Raw genomic sequence first — 19,060 nt, 5'->3', positions numbered from 1 at the left:
CTGGCTGGCAGACAGGAAGCAAAGAGTAGGAGTAAACGAGTCCTTTTCAGAATGGCAGGCAGTGACTAGTGGGGTACCGCAGGGCTCAGTGCTGGGACCCCAGCTATTTACAATATATATATATTTTTTTATTAAAGGTAATCAATTACAATGCTTCAAACAACTTTATATCAAATTAATTCAATTTGCATTAAGTAAAACACTAGTAATACTTATCTACTATTTTTTTAGAAATAATGATAGAGAAAGAATAGAACAGTTATAAATCATTAAGAGAGTGATTAAATAATAATTTGATTATATATAAGAAAGAAAAGAGAAACGAAAAAAAATAAAATTTTTAGTAACCACAATATGTATTATTAATAACACTACTACAAGTGATAGTATCAATAAAGACATATATGTTAATTCCAATATAAAAATGAATTATTCTCACCAAATCCCGCAGGGTGCACGCCGAGCTGTGTTGCCAAGAACAGCTACTTCTCTAAATACTGTATATATGGAGACCATATCTGTTCAAAAGAATTATACTTGTCCAATAGGACAAATCTAATTCTTTCCAGATGTAACGTCTCCATCATCTCTGTTGCCCACATTTTGGTTGTGGGGGATAATGTTCCCTTCCAAAATTTCAATATGATTTTTTTCCCAATTATCAAACAGTAATCAAAGAAATTTCTTTGATTTACTGTAAGTGATAGATGTAAATCCGGAATTCCAAATATTATTAGCTTTGGGTTAGGGTCCAATTTAACTTTGATGACTTCAGAAATAACTTTAAAAATTTCTGTCCAGTAATAATTCAATTTAGGACATGTAACGAAACTATGTATTAAATTTGCCTCTGCTTTCTTGCACTTATCACAAATAGCGGAGAGATTCGGAAAAATACTATTTAATTTAGTTTTCGAATAATGTAACCTATATAATACTTTAAATTGTATCAGTATATGTCTGGCGTTTAATGAACACCGGTGTATTCGTTGTAGACTTTCTTCCCAGTTTTCTTTTGTTATAGCCAATCCCATTTCATTTTCCCATGCTTGACGATATACTTCCGTTATTGGATTCTCCTTATCCAAAATGATGTTATATATATAGGCTATTAATTTTTCTGTATTTGGATATAAATTAAACAGTTCGTCTAACAATCCTGCTTCTTTATTTTTATAATCTTGTGTATTGGATTTAATATAATCTCTAATTTGTAAATACCTAAACAAATGTTGTGGAGACAATCCTTTTCAGAGTGGCAGGCAGTGACTCGTGGGGTACCGCAAGGCTCAGTGCTGGGACCCCAGCTATTTACAATATATATTAATGATCTGGATGAGGAAATTGAATGCAACATCTCCAAGTTTGCGGATGACACGAAGCTGGGGGGCAGTGTTAGCTGTGAGGAGGATGCTTGGAGGCTGCAAGGTGACTTGGATAGTTTGGGTGAGTGGGCAAATGCATGGCAGATGCAGTATAATGTGGATAAATGTGAGGTTATCCACTTTGGTGGCAAAAACAGGAAAGTAGACTTTTATCTGAATGGTGGTTGATTAGGAAAAGGGGAGATGCAACGAGACCTGGGTGTCATGGTACACCAGTCATTGAAAGTAGGCATGCAGGTGCAGCAGGCAGTGAAGAAAGCAAATGGTATGTTAGCATTCATCGCAAAAGGATTTGAGTATAAGAGCAGGGAGGTTCTACTGCAGTTGTACAGGGTCTTGGTGAGACCACACCTGGAGTTTTGCGTACAAGTTTTGGTCTCCTAATCTGAGGAAAGACATTCTTGCTTTTGAGGGAGTACAGAGAAGGTTCACCAGACTGATTCCTGGGATGGCAGGACTTTAATATGAAGAAAGACTGGATAGACTCGGCTTGTACACGCTAGAATTCAGAAGATTGTGGGGGGATCTTATAGAAACTTACACAATTCTTAAGGGGTTGGACAGGCTAGATGCAGGAAGATTATTCCCGATGTTGGGGAAGTCCAGAACTAGAGGTCACAGTTTAAGGATAAGAGGGAAGTCTTTTAGGACCGAGATGAGAAAATCATTTTTTACACAGAGAGTGGTGAATCTGTGGAATTCTCTGCCACAGAAGGTAGTTGAGGCCAGTTCATTGGCTATATTATATGTCCCAGTCCATTTGTAGGTTTAATAAAGTGAATTGTCCAGATAAATTTAAACATGTGTGGGATTTTGAGGAAATTATTGGGATGGGATGGTTGGAATTGATTGACGCTCTGCATAGAGCTAGCACCGTTTCTATCACAGTTTTGAAGCTATACCAGATGTTGGTGAGGTTACACTAGGAGTATTGTGTGATGTTCTGGACACCCATCTGTAAGGATGTCATTGAGCTGGAGAAGGTGCAGAAAAGATTCACAAGGACGTTGCCAGGACTGGACGGTTTGAGTTATAAGGAGAGACAGGATTGGCTGAACTGTTTTCCCAAGAGCATTGAAGGCAGAGAGGTGAATTTAGAGAAGGTTATAAAATCATGAGAGTATAGATAAGGTGGACGGACCCTGTCATTTTCCTTGGGTAAGGGAGTCAAAAACTAAAGAGCATGGGTTTACAGTGAGCGGGAGACGATTTGAAGGGGACCTGAGAGGTACATTTGTCACACAGAGGACATTGAATATATAGGGTGAGCTGCCAGAGGAAGTGGTGCAGCCTTGTACAATTTCAACCATTAAAAGACACTTTGACAGGTACATGGGAGATGGGCCAAATACTGGCAAACAGGACTAGTTCAGAAAGGGACCTTGGTAAGTTGGGCCAAAGTGCTTATTCCATGGTACATATATCAATGCTGTTTATTGTGATTCTAACCTTGGTGAACTTGTGTGAAAGGAACAAACGAGTATGGTTTTGTGAAATCAGACAATTCAATGGTTATATCATTGGATGATCTTACCCCTCCCACATCTCCAGCAATCCAAGTCTTTTACATCAACTCCATCTCCAACCCTGCAAGTCAGTAAATATTGTCTTATTTAAGTAACATTCTATGTACACTCACAATCCAATATAGTATTGAACGACTGCAGTAAAAATATGTATCCATGACTGACCTTTATCTACACCATCCATTATCAAATGGTTATTTATGGAAAGTTTTTGTTTTCAAATTAGCTGTTGTTTCTCCTGCACTAACTTCACACTTCATGGGCTGTTCTGAAGGGAACCTGGACATGCCAAGCACAAGTTGCTTCAGGGACCAAGAAGAAGACAGAGGCAGATTTCCATACAAACTCCAGAACCAGGGCTTCAACTAACATCGTTAGCAGTGCAATACAAGGCTAAAAGTCCAAATGATTTGTTTTGTCACTTGCTACATATGATACCGACAGTGAGGACATTATTGATAATAATAAGGTAGCACAAAGTGCTGGAGTAACTCAACAGGTCAGGCAGCATCACTGGAGAAAAACGATGTGAGACTTTTAGGGTGGGAACCCTTCTTCAGATTGAAACTGTTATAATAAGAAATTGGTTTCTTCCAGTCAAGCTTAGCTGCTTTGAACATTTTCCATCAGTCTATGAAGACGGGGCGGCACAGTGGAGCAGCGGTAGAATTGCTGCTTTACAACGCCAGAGACCTGGGTTCGATTCCGACTACGGGTGCTGTCTGTACAGACTTTGTACGTTCTCCCTGTAATCACGTGGGTTTTCTCCAGGTGCTCTGGTTTCCACCCACATTTCAAAGATGCAGCTTTTTTGGTTAATTGGCTTCTGTAAAATGTTCCTTGTGTGTAGAATAGAACTAGTCTAAATGTGATCGTTGGTTGGTGTGGACCTGATGGGCCGAAGGGCCTGTTTCCATGCTGTATCTCTAAAATAAACTAAATAATACCATTCTGAATAGTCTTGAGTTTAGTTCCACCCCTGTAATGATCCTCCAAATGGGAAGGAAAAAGGTACTCACCGTGTGGTGGGACGGTCTGAAATAGGAAAATCAAAGGGCTTAATATCAAACCAACGAGCATGTTTCCCCCATGAATGTAGCACACAATGTTTCTTGCTTCTTGTCTCTGCGCCCAGTACGTTCCTGGAGATTTATTGACCCACACACGTCCATAATGTCGCAAGAGTGAAAATGTTGCAAGAGTGGTTTCAGTCAAAACACTTCCTCAAAGAAATATACAAATGGGAAAGTGTGCTGTTGATTAACCTGTTAAAAGTTCAGAAATGTCTGTATCCTTGCAAGCCCCATTGGGACCGTGCTACTGGACTAAATATTTTTGAAGTGAGGAAACAAAAAATAAATAAAGTGCATATATTTGTGCATGATATTTGAGAAGATTGAACAGTGTTTTCTCCAGAACCAAGTTTGAAGAATAGTCAGCATTTAGTTCTACAGCACTGGTAATATCTTGTGTAGGAAGGAACTGCAGATGTTGAACATTGCAGACCTGGGAAGAACAAGACACATTCTGAATCACAAAGCGCTGTACATTGTTTATCCTTCACTTGTACTGCCATATCTAAATTACTGTGCGGAGGTATTGGGGTAACATTTACAAAAGCACCCTACATCCATTATGCATACTGCAAAAAATGGCTATGATGATAGCTAATAATGTAAGATTTCGTGAACACACCAACTCTCTGTTTTTAAAGTCGAATGCCTTGAAGTTTATGGATCTAGTAGAATTTAATACAGCACAAATAATGTATAAAGCAAGAAATAATTTACTACCAGATAATATACAAAAAATGTTCTTTAACAGGGAGGATGGTTCTAATTTGAGAGGAGAGCTTAATTTAGAGAAACTTTGTGTTCGTACAATTATGAAGACCTATTTCAATCTGTGGGGTGAAATTGTGAAATGATTTGGATGTGGAAATCAAGCAAAGCACAACCATTCCTCAGTTTAAGAAGAAGTGCAAAAAAATTATTTTCAAGTGGTAGAAGATTGAGGAAGGCCTGTGATGATGGTTAAGTTTTAGTTTATTGACAGTGCGATATTCACTTGTACATAGAATTTGTATAATTGTTTATAAACTGTATATATCTATGTTTGTGTGCATGCATATGTGTGTATCTATGTATGTATGTATGTGGCGTATGTATATGTTTTGTATATATATATATATATATATATATATATATATATGTAGATGAGATAAAGTTTGCGAATTAATTGATGAGTAGTGGAGAAGGAGTAGGAATAAATAAGTGTATACTTCCTCCTACACCTATTCGAACATGTAAGATTTAATTTGTGATGTTTAGGATAAATTATTCAATGAGTTGGGTATAGGTTTATTGTTCATTTCATTGTTATTTTGCTTTGTTTTTAACTTTTTTGTTTTTCATGTTCACAATAAAATATATACTACTTCTGAGATCTGGACATTCCAGTGCAGGTATCTCAAGGCATCAGGAGCTATTATCCTCCCTCTCACTTTACACTATATACGCTTGTTTATGATAACCCTACCATGGTAAAAATAAAATTGTCTATCTACCTTATCTCTGGTTCGATATTAAAACATTCGCTGGATCTATGTCAAGCCAGAACAGAGAAGTTATCCTCCAGACAATATATGTTTCTCATTTGAACAGCAGTAGATACAGTCCATTGGTGGGATGTGAAAGGAGCTATAGAAAGGCCAGTTTTGATATTTGTTGCCAAGATGGACTCATAATAGTAAAGGGATAGCAAATAGATATCAGGAATTTCATTACAGCTAGAAAGGGGAATGATTAAAGACATCATCATACAAGACACTTTTTACTGAATAGATGTATTGATTAATAGAATTTCATGCCAGCATTAACATTTCATTTTACACAAATTCTGATCCTTGAATAAATGCATGAGAATGAATCACCCAAAATCACTGGGCAAGTTGAAGTAACCATACTATAATACAAAAATGTAAATGTACAGTATTTACACAATCGTGAAGTTTACATTAAGGTTGAAAATTCAACATATTTTACTGCAATCCAAATTCATTACATTTAAAGTTAAAAAGTGAAATGTCATGTTTTTGATACGTGTTTACAGTAAAATTGTGCATACCCTTTACAAGTGGTAAAAAATAATATATATAATGTACACAACATTTTTATTCATTTGGTTTCACACATTTGAAGATTATCCGTTATTTACAAGGACAGAATATTGTGACCTATAAAGCTCATAAAACACTTTGGTGTTGGCTATTTCTTACACAGATGCTAACCTGTTGCACACATGGGAATGTAATGCAAATACACTTAAGCAGGAACAAGTGAACTTCATCAATGGACATATCTTCTCTTGCGGGTGATTAACAACACTGACCTCTACCAGTTGGCCACCACATTTTACAAGCCAACAACAAGCTAAAAGTGTACTTTGCCACAGTAGAGCTGTTCAGAATCCAATGGATAATAAAGGGATCAGATTAGACACTTATTATCTAGCTAGGGTCATAAAATAAAAGAATGTATCAGCACTTTCACTACAGATAGGAAAAGGAAGAAATGAAGACAGCACTTATAAATTTGGGGAACAAATTGCCATAGCTCTTTGCGCTGGCATCTCATTGAAGGGTATTGGAAGCACTGAGACATTTTTAAAATTGCAACATCCTCCCTGTGGCAAACTTCTCCTCTCTTCCTCAAGCTTGAGCAGAATGAAACAAGAACATTGGATTTTTCTTGGTATTCAAATTTAGACTGAAACCCTGAAAAATTGAAATGTCAAACTTTATAGTCTCAAACTGTAAAATATATTATTAAGATTAAAAGTTCATGGAGACATGCGGAGAGGTTTAGGAAAAGAGTTGGTGTTGCAACCCTCAAAGCTCCATTCAAAGCTTCAGCAAGCTGAGGAGAAAATCATACTTCATCTGCAATGGAAAAGGAGGAAAGAAATAGCCTCAGACTGAATGTCAGAGATGCGCCATCTCTCTGAATCTCAGCACTCGGTTCCTGCAGCATGTTTTTCTTCATGAGCCGGTGTGGTTACCACTTTAATCTGCTGCTGCCTGTCATTGTAATTGACATGATATTTTGTCACAGGATTACAGAGACCTTGTACCCCTCTTCAGATATCAGGATCATTGTTAATGTGCTCAACCTTTGCCTCCTTCGCTCAAACATACAAAACTACAGCTGAATAGGACCACATGACTGTCATTTGTGGCAGAGGTGTAAGATCTGGTGCATTGGTTGAACTAGACTGAACGTTGAGAAAGTGTAACCGTCCAATTATCTGCTGGATGCCCACAGGTAAGTTCAGCACTATCTTTCACCTAGTGCAAATGTGCAGCATGCGCATGGGCTTAAATATAGCCTTTGTTTAAACCAAGCCCCTATCTTACTCATTATTGCCTAATAATTTCAAACCATAGGATTTACTTTCCTGTTTCAAGATATTGAACCGATACTTAGTTTCATTTAATCACTATTCTTTGCTTTTTTATCCAAATTTCTTTGCAATTTGGGATGCAGTGAAATTCTGAACCCGTCTCAACAGAAAATATTATTGTGTCTCGTACTCTGTAGAAGACTAATGGAGAAGGAATGAGTACAAGAAAGTTAGTTGTGAACTTCATTTCAATCTCACATAAGTGAGTGGATAGGAGACACAAAGGTAGTTAAGGATCTGAAAACTGAAATAAATACATCAGTACGGTGCTTTTCTTCATCTTGAGGACAGTTTATCAGCCAGTCTTGTACATGAATTCTGCTCAGAACTTGGCTGGAAAATACCAAAGTTCTCAGAGAGATTAACCAGAGAGTGCAGCTCAACTGAGCCTTAGGAAAACTCACATAAATAAAATCCTCAATGACATCCTCTTACTGAAGATTACAGAACAAGCAGTTAAGAAACACGTTGAGAAGTGTCAGGGGTATGTTCAGGCAATCTCCCAACAAAATTGAAGATTTTCTATGAGAACCATGTGTGACTTAAACTGCCATTTTAAATAGGTTACTTAAAGTACATTGAACACATCTTCCACATACGTGACGGTGATCATAGTGGTCATTGATAAAGGAGTGTTCAATTAAGACTGTTAAAGGAAAATCTTACATCAACCAAAAACATTGCTGTGGAAATGCATCCCTGGTTATTTACATGAGGTGCACAACATTACAATGACCAGGTGTTATATACTACATTCTCCAAAAAGGCCGGCTCGTTGACTTTGTGACTCTACATTCTTGAAAAGAGCAAGTGACTGTGAATGAATTTCTACCTGTGGTCTCACATTCAGACTGGCAAAATTAATACATCCGAAACTCTCCATAATTGAGCTAACATGGTGCATCAACATAACAATGAGTGGCCCCAAGACAATACACACTGTATTCAGTCAGTGAACCCGTGGACTATCCACTGGGTATTACAGCTTGGTGATATCGTATTGGGGTTCATTCTTTCTGTGAAGGGCTGAACTGAGTTCTTGCAGGAACTTGTCCTGTATTGGTGAGTTTGAGGCTGGGTTTCTCTTCATCTGCGTCATCAGGATTGGCGTGGGGTCCACCGGTGAGATGTCTGGGTTGATCGACAACATCACATTGACATCCTGCACTTCTTCATAAACAGGGTCATTGCTGGAATCTTCTTCCTTCTGTTGGTTTTCAAACATGTCCTGCTGCATCTTCATCGGCTGCAAAGAAGCAAAGCAATAAAATGCAAACGCCTCCTTTACAATCAGCGAGACCAAGTGACTGTTTCACCGAACAATTGCGCTCGGTCCGCCAAGGCCTGCTGGATATCCTGGTTGCTAACCATTTTAGCTTTGCTTCCCATTCCCACACTGACCTTGCTGTCCTGGACTTCCTCCATTGTCTGAATGAGGCCTCAGGCAAACTGGAGGAACAGCACCTCATATTCTGCTTGGGTAGCTTACAACCCAATGGAATGAACACTGAATCCTTTCAATTTCAGGTAACTAGCCAATAAATACATGCATTATTTTTGACCCGTCCTCTCTTCCCTGTACCCCACCAGGATGTGCACCAATTTCTTCTACATTCCCGCCACCCTTCACTCTTCCCCCCTCCACCTATATCCCTTTCATTCACTTCACATTTCATGCTTCTTCTATCCTCAATCATTATCCCACAGCCTTTTTTCTTTTTTATTTGTTATGCCCCACCCTGGTGCACGCATCCCCCCTTTCCCCTTCCCCCCCATCCCCTTCCACTTTTTTCCCTCTCTCTGACTTTACATTTCATTCCTCTTCTCTCTTTGTCTGACACCCTTTTGTCTCCTTTTAACCTCTAGCCTTTGTCCACCCATCCGCCAAACAAACCCCATGCCTCACCTGTGTCCACCTATCACTTGTCCCCCCCATCTCTTTTCCAGCTTTCTGTCCCCTTCTACAATCAGTCTGAGGAACGCTCAACCCAAAACATTGCTTATTCATGTCCCCCTGAGTTGTTGCCTGACCCACTAAGTTACTCAAGCACTTTGTCTTGTTTTAAGAAGTAAAGCTGAATTGCCAGACAAGTGAGTGAAGTTCAGAAGGTAGTCTACACTGTTGTATTGCCTCTGGATTCAAGCTGGCTTTCTTATCAAATTCATTTCTCATAAATAGGCATGCAACATATGTATTCATGCAAGGAGTAAGGAGTACACGTTAATGTTAGTGAACAGAATTGTAGGCATTCAAGGAGAACGTTGATACTTGTGAGAAGCAGGAACATCACCAATTAAGGTATTTCTTCATTTATAATCTCAGGTATGACACATCAGTTTGTAACCAGTTTGCCCATTACTTTGGATTCTATGTTCAGGTCCTGAACTTTAGATTGAGGTCTAAGCGAAGTTCCCATATAAGTGGTGGTGGAAAGCAGCAGAAGGGTTTTTGTAAGTATTTGATACTCTGCTCCATAAGAATCTGGAGCAGAGATGAACTTAAACATGGCCATTGATAATGAACTGACAGCAGCCAAAGTCCCAACCTGAAGTATGGGGCGTAAATGGTAAATACCTCGTGTATCCCATTACTTTGCTTTGCCAGTATCTGGACTTGTAAACACTCTCCCCACCTCCCCTTGTAAATCAGGATGTCAGGGAGTTTCAGGGGTTATAAATATTTATGTCCTGTTATCACTTAATGCTGCCTCAGCAAAGCCACCAGCATGATCAAGGACCAGTCTCACCCCTCTTCTCCCCTCTCCCATCAGGAAGAAGTACAGAAGTGTGAAAACGCAAAACTTATGATTCAGGAACAGTTTCTTCTTAGCTGTTATAAGGCAAATAACCAGTCCTCTCATCAGCTAGAGTGCGATCCTAACCTCCTATGAACCTCACTGGAGCACTTTGAACCATCTTTAATTCGACTCTATCCGACTCCCCTGTTATATCTTTATGCTAAATGGTGTACCCTTTATCATTTATCATGCACTTTGAATGGTTTAATTGTATTCATGTACAGTCTTTTCTTTGGCTGGGTAGCAGGCAATCAAATAGCTTTTCATTGTACCTCAGTACACATGACAATAATAAACAAAACTACTTGTGATTGCTCATTTGTGAAGACTGCCCCATAAAGTGTCATTTGGAAGGTATTAAATAGATCAGTAAGGTGAAATTTAATGGACTAACTGGGCAAGAGACAGGAGTTAAAAAATATCAATGGACTGAATATTCAAACGAAAGATCCATTTGTTAAATTACATAATCTAGAGAGATAAGGACATTGAAAACAGGAAGTTCCCATTGCCTGCACTTCCTGTGGAGGGGAGGAGGGAGGACTGATATAAGAGAATTTCTAAAACAGAAGAAAAAATAATTGCTGATGATTGAAAACCATACTGTAGCTATGAAATGTAATTCCAGAGAGTCACCATGAAGCCTCCCATCTACACTTTGTATAAATGAAAAGCTTTACCTTCTTCGACCTGACCCTCAAAAGCTTAAAAGCGGCAAAAGTTTCAATAGAAATCTAAATAGAACCACAGATAAAACTGAACAAATAATGACCATGTAAAATCAAGTGTATAAACAGACACAATCTAAAGGGCCTGTTCCACTTGCCAATTTTTTTTGGCGACTCTCTGCATCATTGACTGATGTATCAGGACACGGTAAAAGTCGCAAGGTGAAGCGGCGTGATGCAGTGGTGTCGACGTATTGGCACGTGGTGTTTCCTCAAGTGTCGCAACATTTTTTTGTCGCTGCTGGATTTTGAAAAGTTAAAAATCTTTCGACGACCCTGACATGTCAGTCAATGATGCCGGTAGTTGCCGAAAAAAATTGCCAAGTGGGACACGCCCTTAAAGAAGCAAAGCCATGCTCTAGGACATTAGTGTATACAGATTGTGACAATGCCACCTCCCTAAGCGTCGTTCTGATCCCCGTTACCAGCTATCAGGCCAGGTGGACCTGCAGAGCAACTCCCTGGGCAGCGCCTGCCTTCCAGAATACACTAGAACTACGGACAACACTCTGCAATGAGTTGAAGCCACAGCAAGAGGAGCAACAGCTACATCCAATTCAGCAGGATTTGATTAACTCACCTGCACCTCATCAACCCTAGACCTTAAAACCAATGCAGTTCCAGCAAGGGAGGGGGAGGGGGAGGGAGGGGGAGGGGGGGGGGGAGGGAGGGGGAAGGGGAGGGGAGGGGGAGGGGAGGGGAGGGGAGGGGGAGGGGGAGTGGGGAGGGGGAGGGGAGAGTAGGGGAGAGGGGGAGGGGAGAGGGGGGAGGGGAGGGGGAGGGGAGGGGGGGGGGGAGGGGGAGGGGAGGGGGGAGGGGGGAGGGGGAGGGGGGAGGGGAGGGGGGAGGGATGGAGGAGTTGATGGAGGAGGGGAGGGAGGAAGGGGAGGGAGGAAGGGACGGAGAGGAAGGTAAGGAGGAAGTAGGACGGACGAGGTAAGGGAGGAAGGGAGGAAGGGAGGAAGGGGTAAAGCTGGAGTGCCATCCCTTTGAGGCCAAGACTGAGCCGCTGTGACAATCCCTAGACCTAAGGGCTGAATGGCCTTTTCCTGCACCTATTGTCTATTGCCAGCACCACCTATTCAAGGCGAAGACTAGGTTGCTGTGACAACCCCAAGAACCCCAGCACCTCCTCTTCAGGCCCAAAACTGAGCTGCTGGTACAAGCCTGAGACCGATATCCCCTCCTATTCAAGGCTAAGATTGAGTCACTGGGCCAAGACTAAGAATGCCAGCCTTCTCCATTTCTCCCTACTATCTTTCTTCTCCTCTGCTCTCTCGTCCATCCGGCGGGGACCGCATTGTTTTTAAGGAATAGGGTTGATGAGGTGCAGGCAAGTCGATCCATTCCTAGCTAATTGGATGCTTTTCAGCTCAGTCCGAAGCACTGTCCAAGGTGCTGATGTTTGCTGGCAGGCAGGCACTGTCCTTGGTACTGGTTTTCAGCTTCTCCTGACCTTTCTGTCATTAATGGGGAGCAGAGCGACACTTAAGGAGGAGGCATCGTCGTAGGAGGTATTAAAAATATTACTGAGACCATTAGGCACCAAGTCCCAAGTGAGATTAGTTTTTTTTAGTGTTGTAGTTGTCAGGCAGGAGCACAAATTTACTTACAAAGAACATTGAGAGCGTTCTCCGAGCATGTAGACGTCGCTAGAAGGAAATGGGCACAAATGCAATAAGCAGAGCAAAAAAGCACAAGAAATCAACGGGACAGTTACAATCAACATTCAGGTAAAACAACAGAACCACGCATCACTTTCCCAATCAGTGAATGGTTTGATCCATCTAGGAAGGAACTGCAGATGTTGGTTTACACGGAAGATAGACACAAAATGCTGGAGTAACTCAGTGGGACAGGCAGCATCTCTGGATAGAAGGAATGGCACTGCAAACAGACAATGTGGTAAAGAAGACATATGGTAATGTTTCCTTCATTGGTCAGGGCGTTGAGTATAAGAGTCAGCAAGTCATGATGCAGATTTAAAAAACATTGGTTAGGCCGCATTTTGAGTATTGCGTGCAGTTCTGGTTGCCCCATTACAGGAAGGATGTGGAGCCTTTGGAGAGGGCGCAAAGAAGGTTTACCAGAATGATGCCTGGATTAGGGAGCATTAGCTATAGGGAGAGGATGGAGAGACTTGGATTGTTTTTCTGCAACGCCAGAGGTTGCAGGGAGACCAGATAGAAGTTTCTAAAATTTCAAGATGCTTAAATACGGTAGACAGTCAGAACCTAGCTAATATCATACACAGGCCAACACAGTGGCACAGCGCCAGAGTCCTGGGTTCATTCCTGACCTCAGGTGCTATCTGTGTGGTGTTTGCACGTTTTCCCAGTGACCCTGTGAATTCCCTCTAGGTGCTTTGGTTTCCTCCCGCACCCCAAAGATGTGTGGGTTTATTTGCTAATTGGCCTCGGTAAATTGCCCCCAAGTGTGTAGGGAGTGGATGCGTAAGTGGGATAACATGGAAGTAGTGTGAACAGGTGATCAATGGTCGGCATGGAATTGGTGGGCCGACATGCATATTTCCATGTGGTACCTTTCAAATGACCAAAGGAAAGTTGATGAATTAATTAAGTACCAGAGGGTATAGCTTTAAGGTGAAAGGGGCATGGTTTCAAAGAGACCAAGTTTTTTTACATAGTAACAGGTGGGTGCCTGGAAAGTGCTGCCAAGGTGCTGGTGGAGGCAGATGCATTAGTGGCATTTATGGGACATTTGAACAGGCACATGGATATTCAGAGAATGGATGGATATGGATTATGTGCAGGCAGATAAGAGTTGGTCTTGTCATCATGTTTGGCACAGACATTTGGGCTGAAGGGCCTGTACCTATGCTGCAATATTCTATGTTCTATGTCTCTGTCTCTGATGAAGAGGAAATATCATGGCTGCAGAGTGCAAGGAGCATGATTTCAATGGGTGCTTTCATTGACCCACACTACCGTGGATGGAGTAGCAGGGATTGGATTTTTGCACTCATACCCATGCAGGAAGTCCTAAACATAATGGCTATTGCATCAGTCGAGATGCACTGCTGCTGAACTTGTACTGGGGATATGTATAGGAACTCAGTCCTGCTACAATTTTCCGTGCATTTATACACGGGAAATAAGCTCTTGGCCTGAAAAAACACAAAAAATGCTGGAGTAATCCAACGGGTCAGGCAACATCTCAAGATAACACGGTTAAGTGACATATTGTGTCAGGTCCCTTCTTCAGACTGATTGATGGGGAGCGGGAAATAACTAGGTTTGTGATTTAACTAATCACTACAGGATTACGGGCAATAGAAGGGGAAAACAATTCTGTGATAGGTAATTATTTTAATAATCAATTTTGCATATAGTTTTAATTAAAAAGATATGTATAATAAGAAATTAATGTAGGATTAGTGTAAATAAGAAGACAATCACCAGGATGGTCTCAGTGGGCTGATATCTCTTGCTTTATCTTTCTCTGATACTATTCCAAACTTTATCGCTCGATGCTGTCAATTATCTGCTTTCAATTGTTTGGAGTTCATGTTACATTGTTTTACATTTAAAATTGTGTTTGATTTTAAACCAAAGCTATTCAAAGGTAGTTATAGTGAATGGCTAATGTTGACAGATAGTAGAGTTGGGAACCGAGCATTGCCAGCTGTCAAAGGTTTCATCATGTTTCTGGGGTGGAGCTTGACCAGTGAACCAGTGAAGATCTTGCCACTGTTCAGTCTGTGCCTCTTGAGACTAGAAACCCTACGCCTGTAGTTTGCTCACTGCACCTAGATCAGGTAAATCTGGGTGGGGGAAGATTGTGGAGGTATAATTTCAGATAGTAAATAGCTCCATTCCAACAAAATCTGACTTACTAACCTATTTCAAAGTCTATAGACTCCAGACTTTTGAGATACAGCGTGGAAACAGCCCCTTTAGCCCACTAAGTCTGCGCCGACCAGCGATTACCCCATACACTAACAATATCCAACACACACTAGGGACAATTTTACCGAAGCCTATTAACCTACAAACCTGTATGTCTTCGGAGTTTGGGAGAAAACCAGAGCACCTGGAGAAATCCCATGGGATCACAGGGAGAGTGTACAAACTCCGTACAGACAGCACCCATAGTCAGGATCAAACCCGGGTTTCTGGAGTTGTAAGGCAGAAGCTCTACCACTGCGCCTCCATGCCGGCAAAGTTTAATTATTTATCAACATTTCACAAAAAAGTGTTGCGGAAATCTGAAACTTCCTGCCCCCCCCTCCAAAAATAACTTGAGATAGGTTATTGGTGTAGAAACTCTGATCAGGTAAGTGACTCATATCCTGCCTCCCCATATAGTTTCCAGTGTCCACAAGGCAGTAGACAGCACTGTAATGAAACGCCATGCAATCGAGTTCCAGGATAACTCAATAAGTACCCCTCATCATGTGAGGCAACAAAATCATCAATTGGCAATCCAGCCACTATCTTCAATCATCAGTCTACTTTTTGAGATGTTCCATGGCATATAAGGTGTACTAGCTGCAATGCAGCAAGTTATATAACAGCACCACTGTTATAACAGTAGGGGAATCGAGAACCAGAAGACATAGGTCCACAGTGAATAGGGAAATATTTAATGGGAACCTGAGGGATAACTTTTTTCACACAAAGGGTGATGAGTGTATGGCATATGTGTCAGAGGAGGTACAGTAGTCGATGCATATACTATCACAATGTTTAAGAAACATTTAGACAGGTACATGGATGTGTTAGGTTTGATGGATCTGGGCCAAAGGCAGGCAGGTGGGACTAGTGTAGATGCGGCATATTGGTTGGCGTGGGCACGTTGGGCTGAAGGGCCTGTCTCCATGCTGAATGACAGGCACTATGATGATATGACACCACCCGAATTTTTGACCTCCACTGTTCATAAGGGCAAGGGCAGTAGATAGGCAGGAACATCCATATTCTTATCTAAGTGGCATGTCTCCTTGACTTGGAAATAGATTAACATTCCTTCATTGTTGCTGGTTCGAAGTCCCTATTCAAATGCAAGTGTAGTCAGGAAGGTAGCACCAGGAGCAATTATGGATGGAAACAAGAGACATCCACATCCAATGAATAAGTAGCACTATTTAATCAAATTATGTTCAGGCTCAAAGGGTCGCCATGGTATTTGAAAGGGCCTACTGTATGCTTAAGAATTTCCTATAAGAGGCTCATGCTATTTCCAAAGGAAATTTTCTAATTTGCACACTTGAAATTTAATGCACTCGAGTGCCTGTGTTAGGTGGGTGGGAGGAAAGGAGGTGGATTCCAATTTGCACTGCAGGCATAAGTACAACACCGCTTCAAGCAAATTGAAAGCTGTTTCCTTACATTTGATGATTAAACTGAACCAACCCAACTAAGGGCTGAGATGCAAGGAACTTCATTCCAATAGTGAAATAATGGTTAACTCCTGTTAGTCTCCCATATTCTACATTGGGAATGCATCAAGGAACTGCACCATAGACTCAGGTTCCATCCTGACTACGTGTGCAGTCTGTACGGAGTTTATATGTTCTCCCTGTGACCACGTTGATTTTCTCCGGGTGCTCCGATTTTCCCCGACACTCCAAAGACAGATTTGTAGGTTAATTGGCTTTGGTAAAATTGTAAATAGTCCCTAGTGTGTGTAGAATAGTGTAAAGGGCCTGTTCCACTACGGTGAACTAATTTGCCAGTTTAGAAGAGTTTGTGCTCGCCACAAATTCACAGCATGGTCGACACGTGGTCCTAGGAGATCACTGTAACTCTCCATCATACTCGAGAGAAGTTCCCGCATACTCGCCGCCTCAGTTTGTTTGAGGAAAGTTTTTCAGCATGCTGAAAAATTTTATGCGAGTAAAAATTGGCCGGCATGGTTCTTTTGAACTCGTAATGCAGTGGTACTGGGGTCACCATGTAGTTATAGGTAGTCGAGATAGCCCTGGCCAATCTCCTTTGCTGACCGGGCATTTTAATTGGCTCGAGTTTTCAGAATCAAGGAAAACTAACCGGTAATGTTAAATGCCCGCTAAACTTTATTAAAAGTTGTCTGGCTTCTTAAAAGTGTTCCCCCCCGCTCTCTAAAGGACTTACCGTACACTGTGCCAGCCGTCTTTTACCTTCCTGTTCATCATGGATGCAAATTTCAGACAGCGCTCCCCCGCTTTCCCTGGCCCCCGCCTTGGCGATGTGTTTGTGTGTGTGTATGTGTGTGTGCTGACGGTCGATCCAGCTCGCGGTTTCATCGCTGACAGTTGATCCAGCTCGCGGTTTTTCAAGCGAGTGTCCTCGAGCTTTAAGGTCGTAGACAGGATCTGAAAAGTCGCGTAAGTGGGACAGGCCCTTTAGTGTCGCAATAGACTCAGTGGGCCAAAGGGACTGTTTTGCACTGTATCTCTGAAGTCTAAAGTAAACAGATTAAGACACTTAAATAATGTTAAACACAGAGCAGTCAGTGTTTCTTCTATCAGTTGCATGATGTGCCAGTGTAGAATTCCTATTGATTATTCAAAGTGAATTTCCCTTCAGGGCATTAGGGAAGCTTTGGGTGTGGCAGGTTTTGGAGCTTACGAATTTCCACCTGCTATTGAAAATGCAGTTGTGCGCCATAGTTACAAAGGCAAAAATGACAGAAGGAACCATAAACAGAGAGATAAAAAACTGTACAAACAGCAAACATACACTACACAGAGAAAGGTCTTTGCACAATGCACCTCAACTCATTTTATAATGCTTGTCACTATGTAATAGTTCCTTATTTCCATTAAACAAAGAGTGGTTTCCAATTTGCACAGTTAAAATATAATACATATGCTCAGACACCACTTTATTCATTGAAGAAGCTATTTAAGATAAAGCAATCATCTAAAATGGGGAGGGAGGAACCTGATGCATCCTTAATCTGGAGCTGGAATGTTGGGTGATGAAGGCAAGGGTTTATCATTTTAAGATAATCTGTGACTAAGAGGTGAATTTTGCTGTGAATTGTTATGATCAGAAGCATTTTGCCCAAAAGGACAAAAGGTCTAATTTCCACAGTAAAACGGAGATGGAATATTATTGCAAATGGAAGGAACCACGAGAGGTGTCGAGAGGACAACAGAGTGGGACATCAGATAGCTCTTTATTCCATTATCATTCACCTTTTCTGTGTTGCACCAAGAATCGGCTTATAACCCAAGGAGTAAGTGTTGCTCAATCAGATCAGTATCCCTCACCCTCCCCAGTATGAACATTCCTTAGCCAGGGGAGGTAGCCGAGGCAGTACCATAACAGCATTTAAAATACACTTGGACAGGTACATGGATAGGAAAGGGTTAGTGGGATATGGGGCAAATGGGAGTAACTTAGATCAGTTATCTTGGTCAGCATGGTCGAATTGGGATGAAGGGGCTGTTTCCATGCTGTATGACTCTGTGACTATGTAATAATTCAGTAGCAGCGAGCTTTCATGTAGGAAACAACTGAATCCTCTTATGTTGTTGGAGTGAAGTCTTACACAACGGAGTCAATGCACCTTGACATGGAAATGTAACCACATTTCATGATTGTCGTTGGTTTAATGCCTCATGTTAAACAGCACCATATGGGCAGCGGATTCAACAAGGTGGCTCAACCAACAAAGTCAATGGGTTTGAGATCTGGCAAATTCCATTACGCAATGGAAAGCATCAGACATACAGGTCAAAAGCAAAATACCCCAATTCATGTTTTAAAAGATAAAAATGGCCAGGAGGAGCAATCTTGCTATTACCAGAGTTTGATTTGCAGATAGCATAATGGCATTGCTTTCATCCCCATGGAGCGGAATAAGTGGCATGGTTCCAAATTTCTGCTTGAATAAATCGGACGATGAATGGCGTCTTAATATTGTAGGTCGGAGGTCATCATGCTGAAAGGAAGAAAATATAATATCACTTTGTACCCTTGACTGTGCTTCAAGACTTTATTAACTGTAAAGGGCATCGGAGTGTTATAAGAGCATCAATTTATTCCTTTGTACTGAAACTAGGAAATAGCTCATATGGAGACACAAAGTGTTGGAGGAGCTCAGCGGGTCAGGCAGCGTCCACAGTGGGAATGGACTGGTGACATTTTGGGTCAGAAACATTCTTCAGATTGAAGGGAGACACAAAGTGCTGGAGTAACTCAGCAGCTCAG

At 41.3% G+C, this 19,060-nt stretch overlaps 1 protein-coding gene across 4 annotated transcripts in view; it reads right to left on the bottom strand.

The window, feature by feature from the left end:
* Positions 1-5,727: 5,727 nt before the first annotated feature.
* The window catches only part of LOC116978600 (arf-GAP with Rho-GAP domain, ANK repeat and PH domain-containing protein 3-like), a 173,210-nt gene continuing 159,877 nt past the window's right edge, over positions 5,728-19,060 (bottom strand). For 3 of the 4 annotated variants that reach the window (XM_033029862.1, XM_033029860.1, XM_033029859.1), the window contains 3 exons: positions 18,654-18,791; positions 12,512-12,550; positions 5,728-8,618 (listed from right to left, as the gene is read on the bottom strand). In XM_033029862.1, the coding sequence (XP_032885753.1) occupies positions 8,352-8,618; positions 12,512-12,550; positions 18,654-18,791 (444 nt within the window). In that variant the 3' untranslated portion in view covers positions 5,728-8,351. The remainder of the gene's footprint in view (positions 8,619-12,511; positions 12,551-18,653; positions 18,792-19,060) is intronic. The other variant, XM_033029861.1, reaches the window with a different exon arrangement.

This window comes from Amblyraja radiata, chromosome 11 (assembly GCF_010909765.2).
Source record: "Amblyraja radiata isolate CabotCenter1 chromosome 11, sAmbRad1.1.pri, whole genome shotgun sequence".
Lineage (NCBI taxonomy): Eukaryota > Metazoa > Chordata > Chondrichthyes > Rajiformes > Rajidae > Amblyraja > Amblyraja radiata.
The sequence above is the reverse complement of the archived record's forward strand: the minus strand, read 5'-3'. Positions and strand labels throughout refer to the sequence as shown.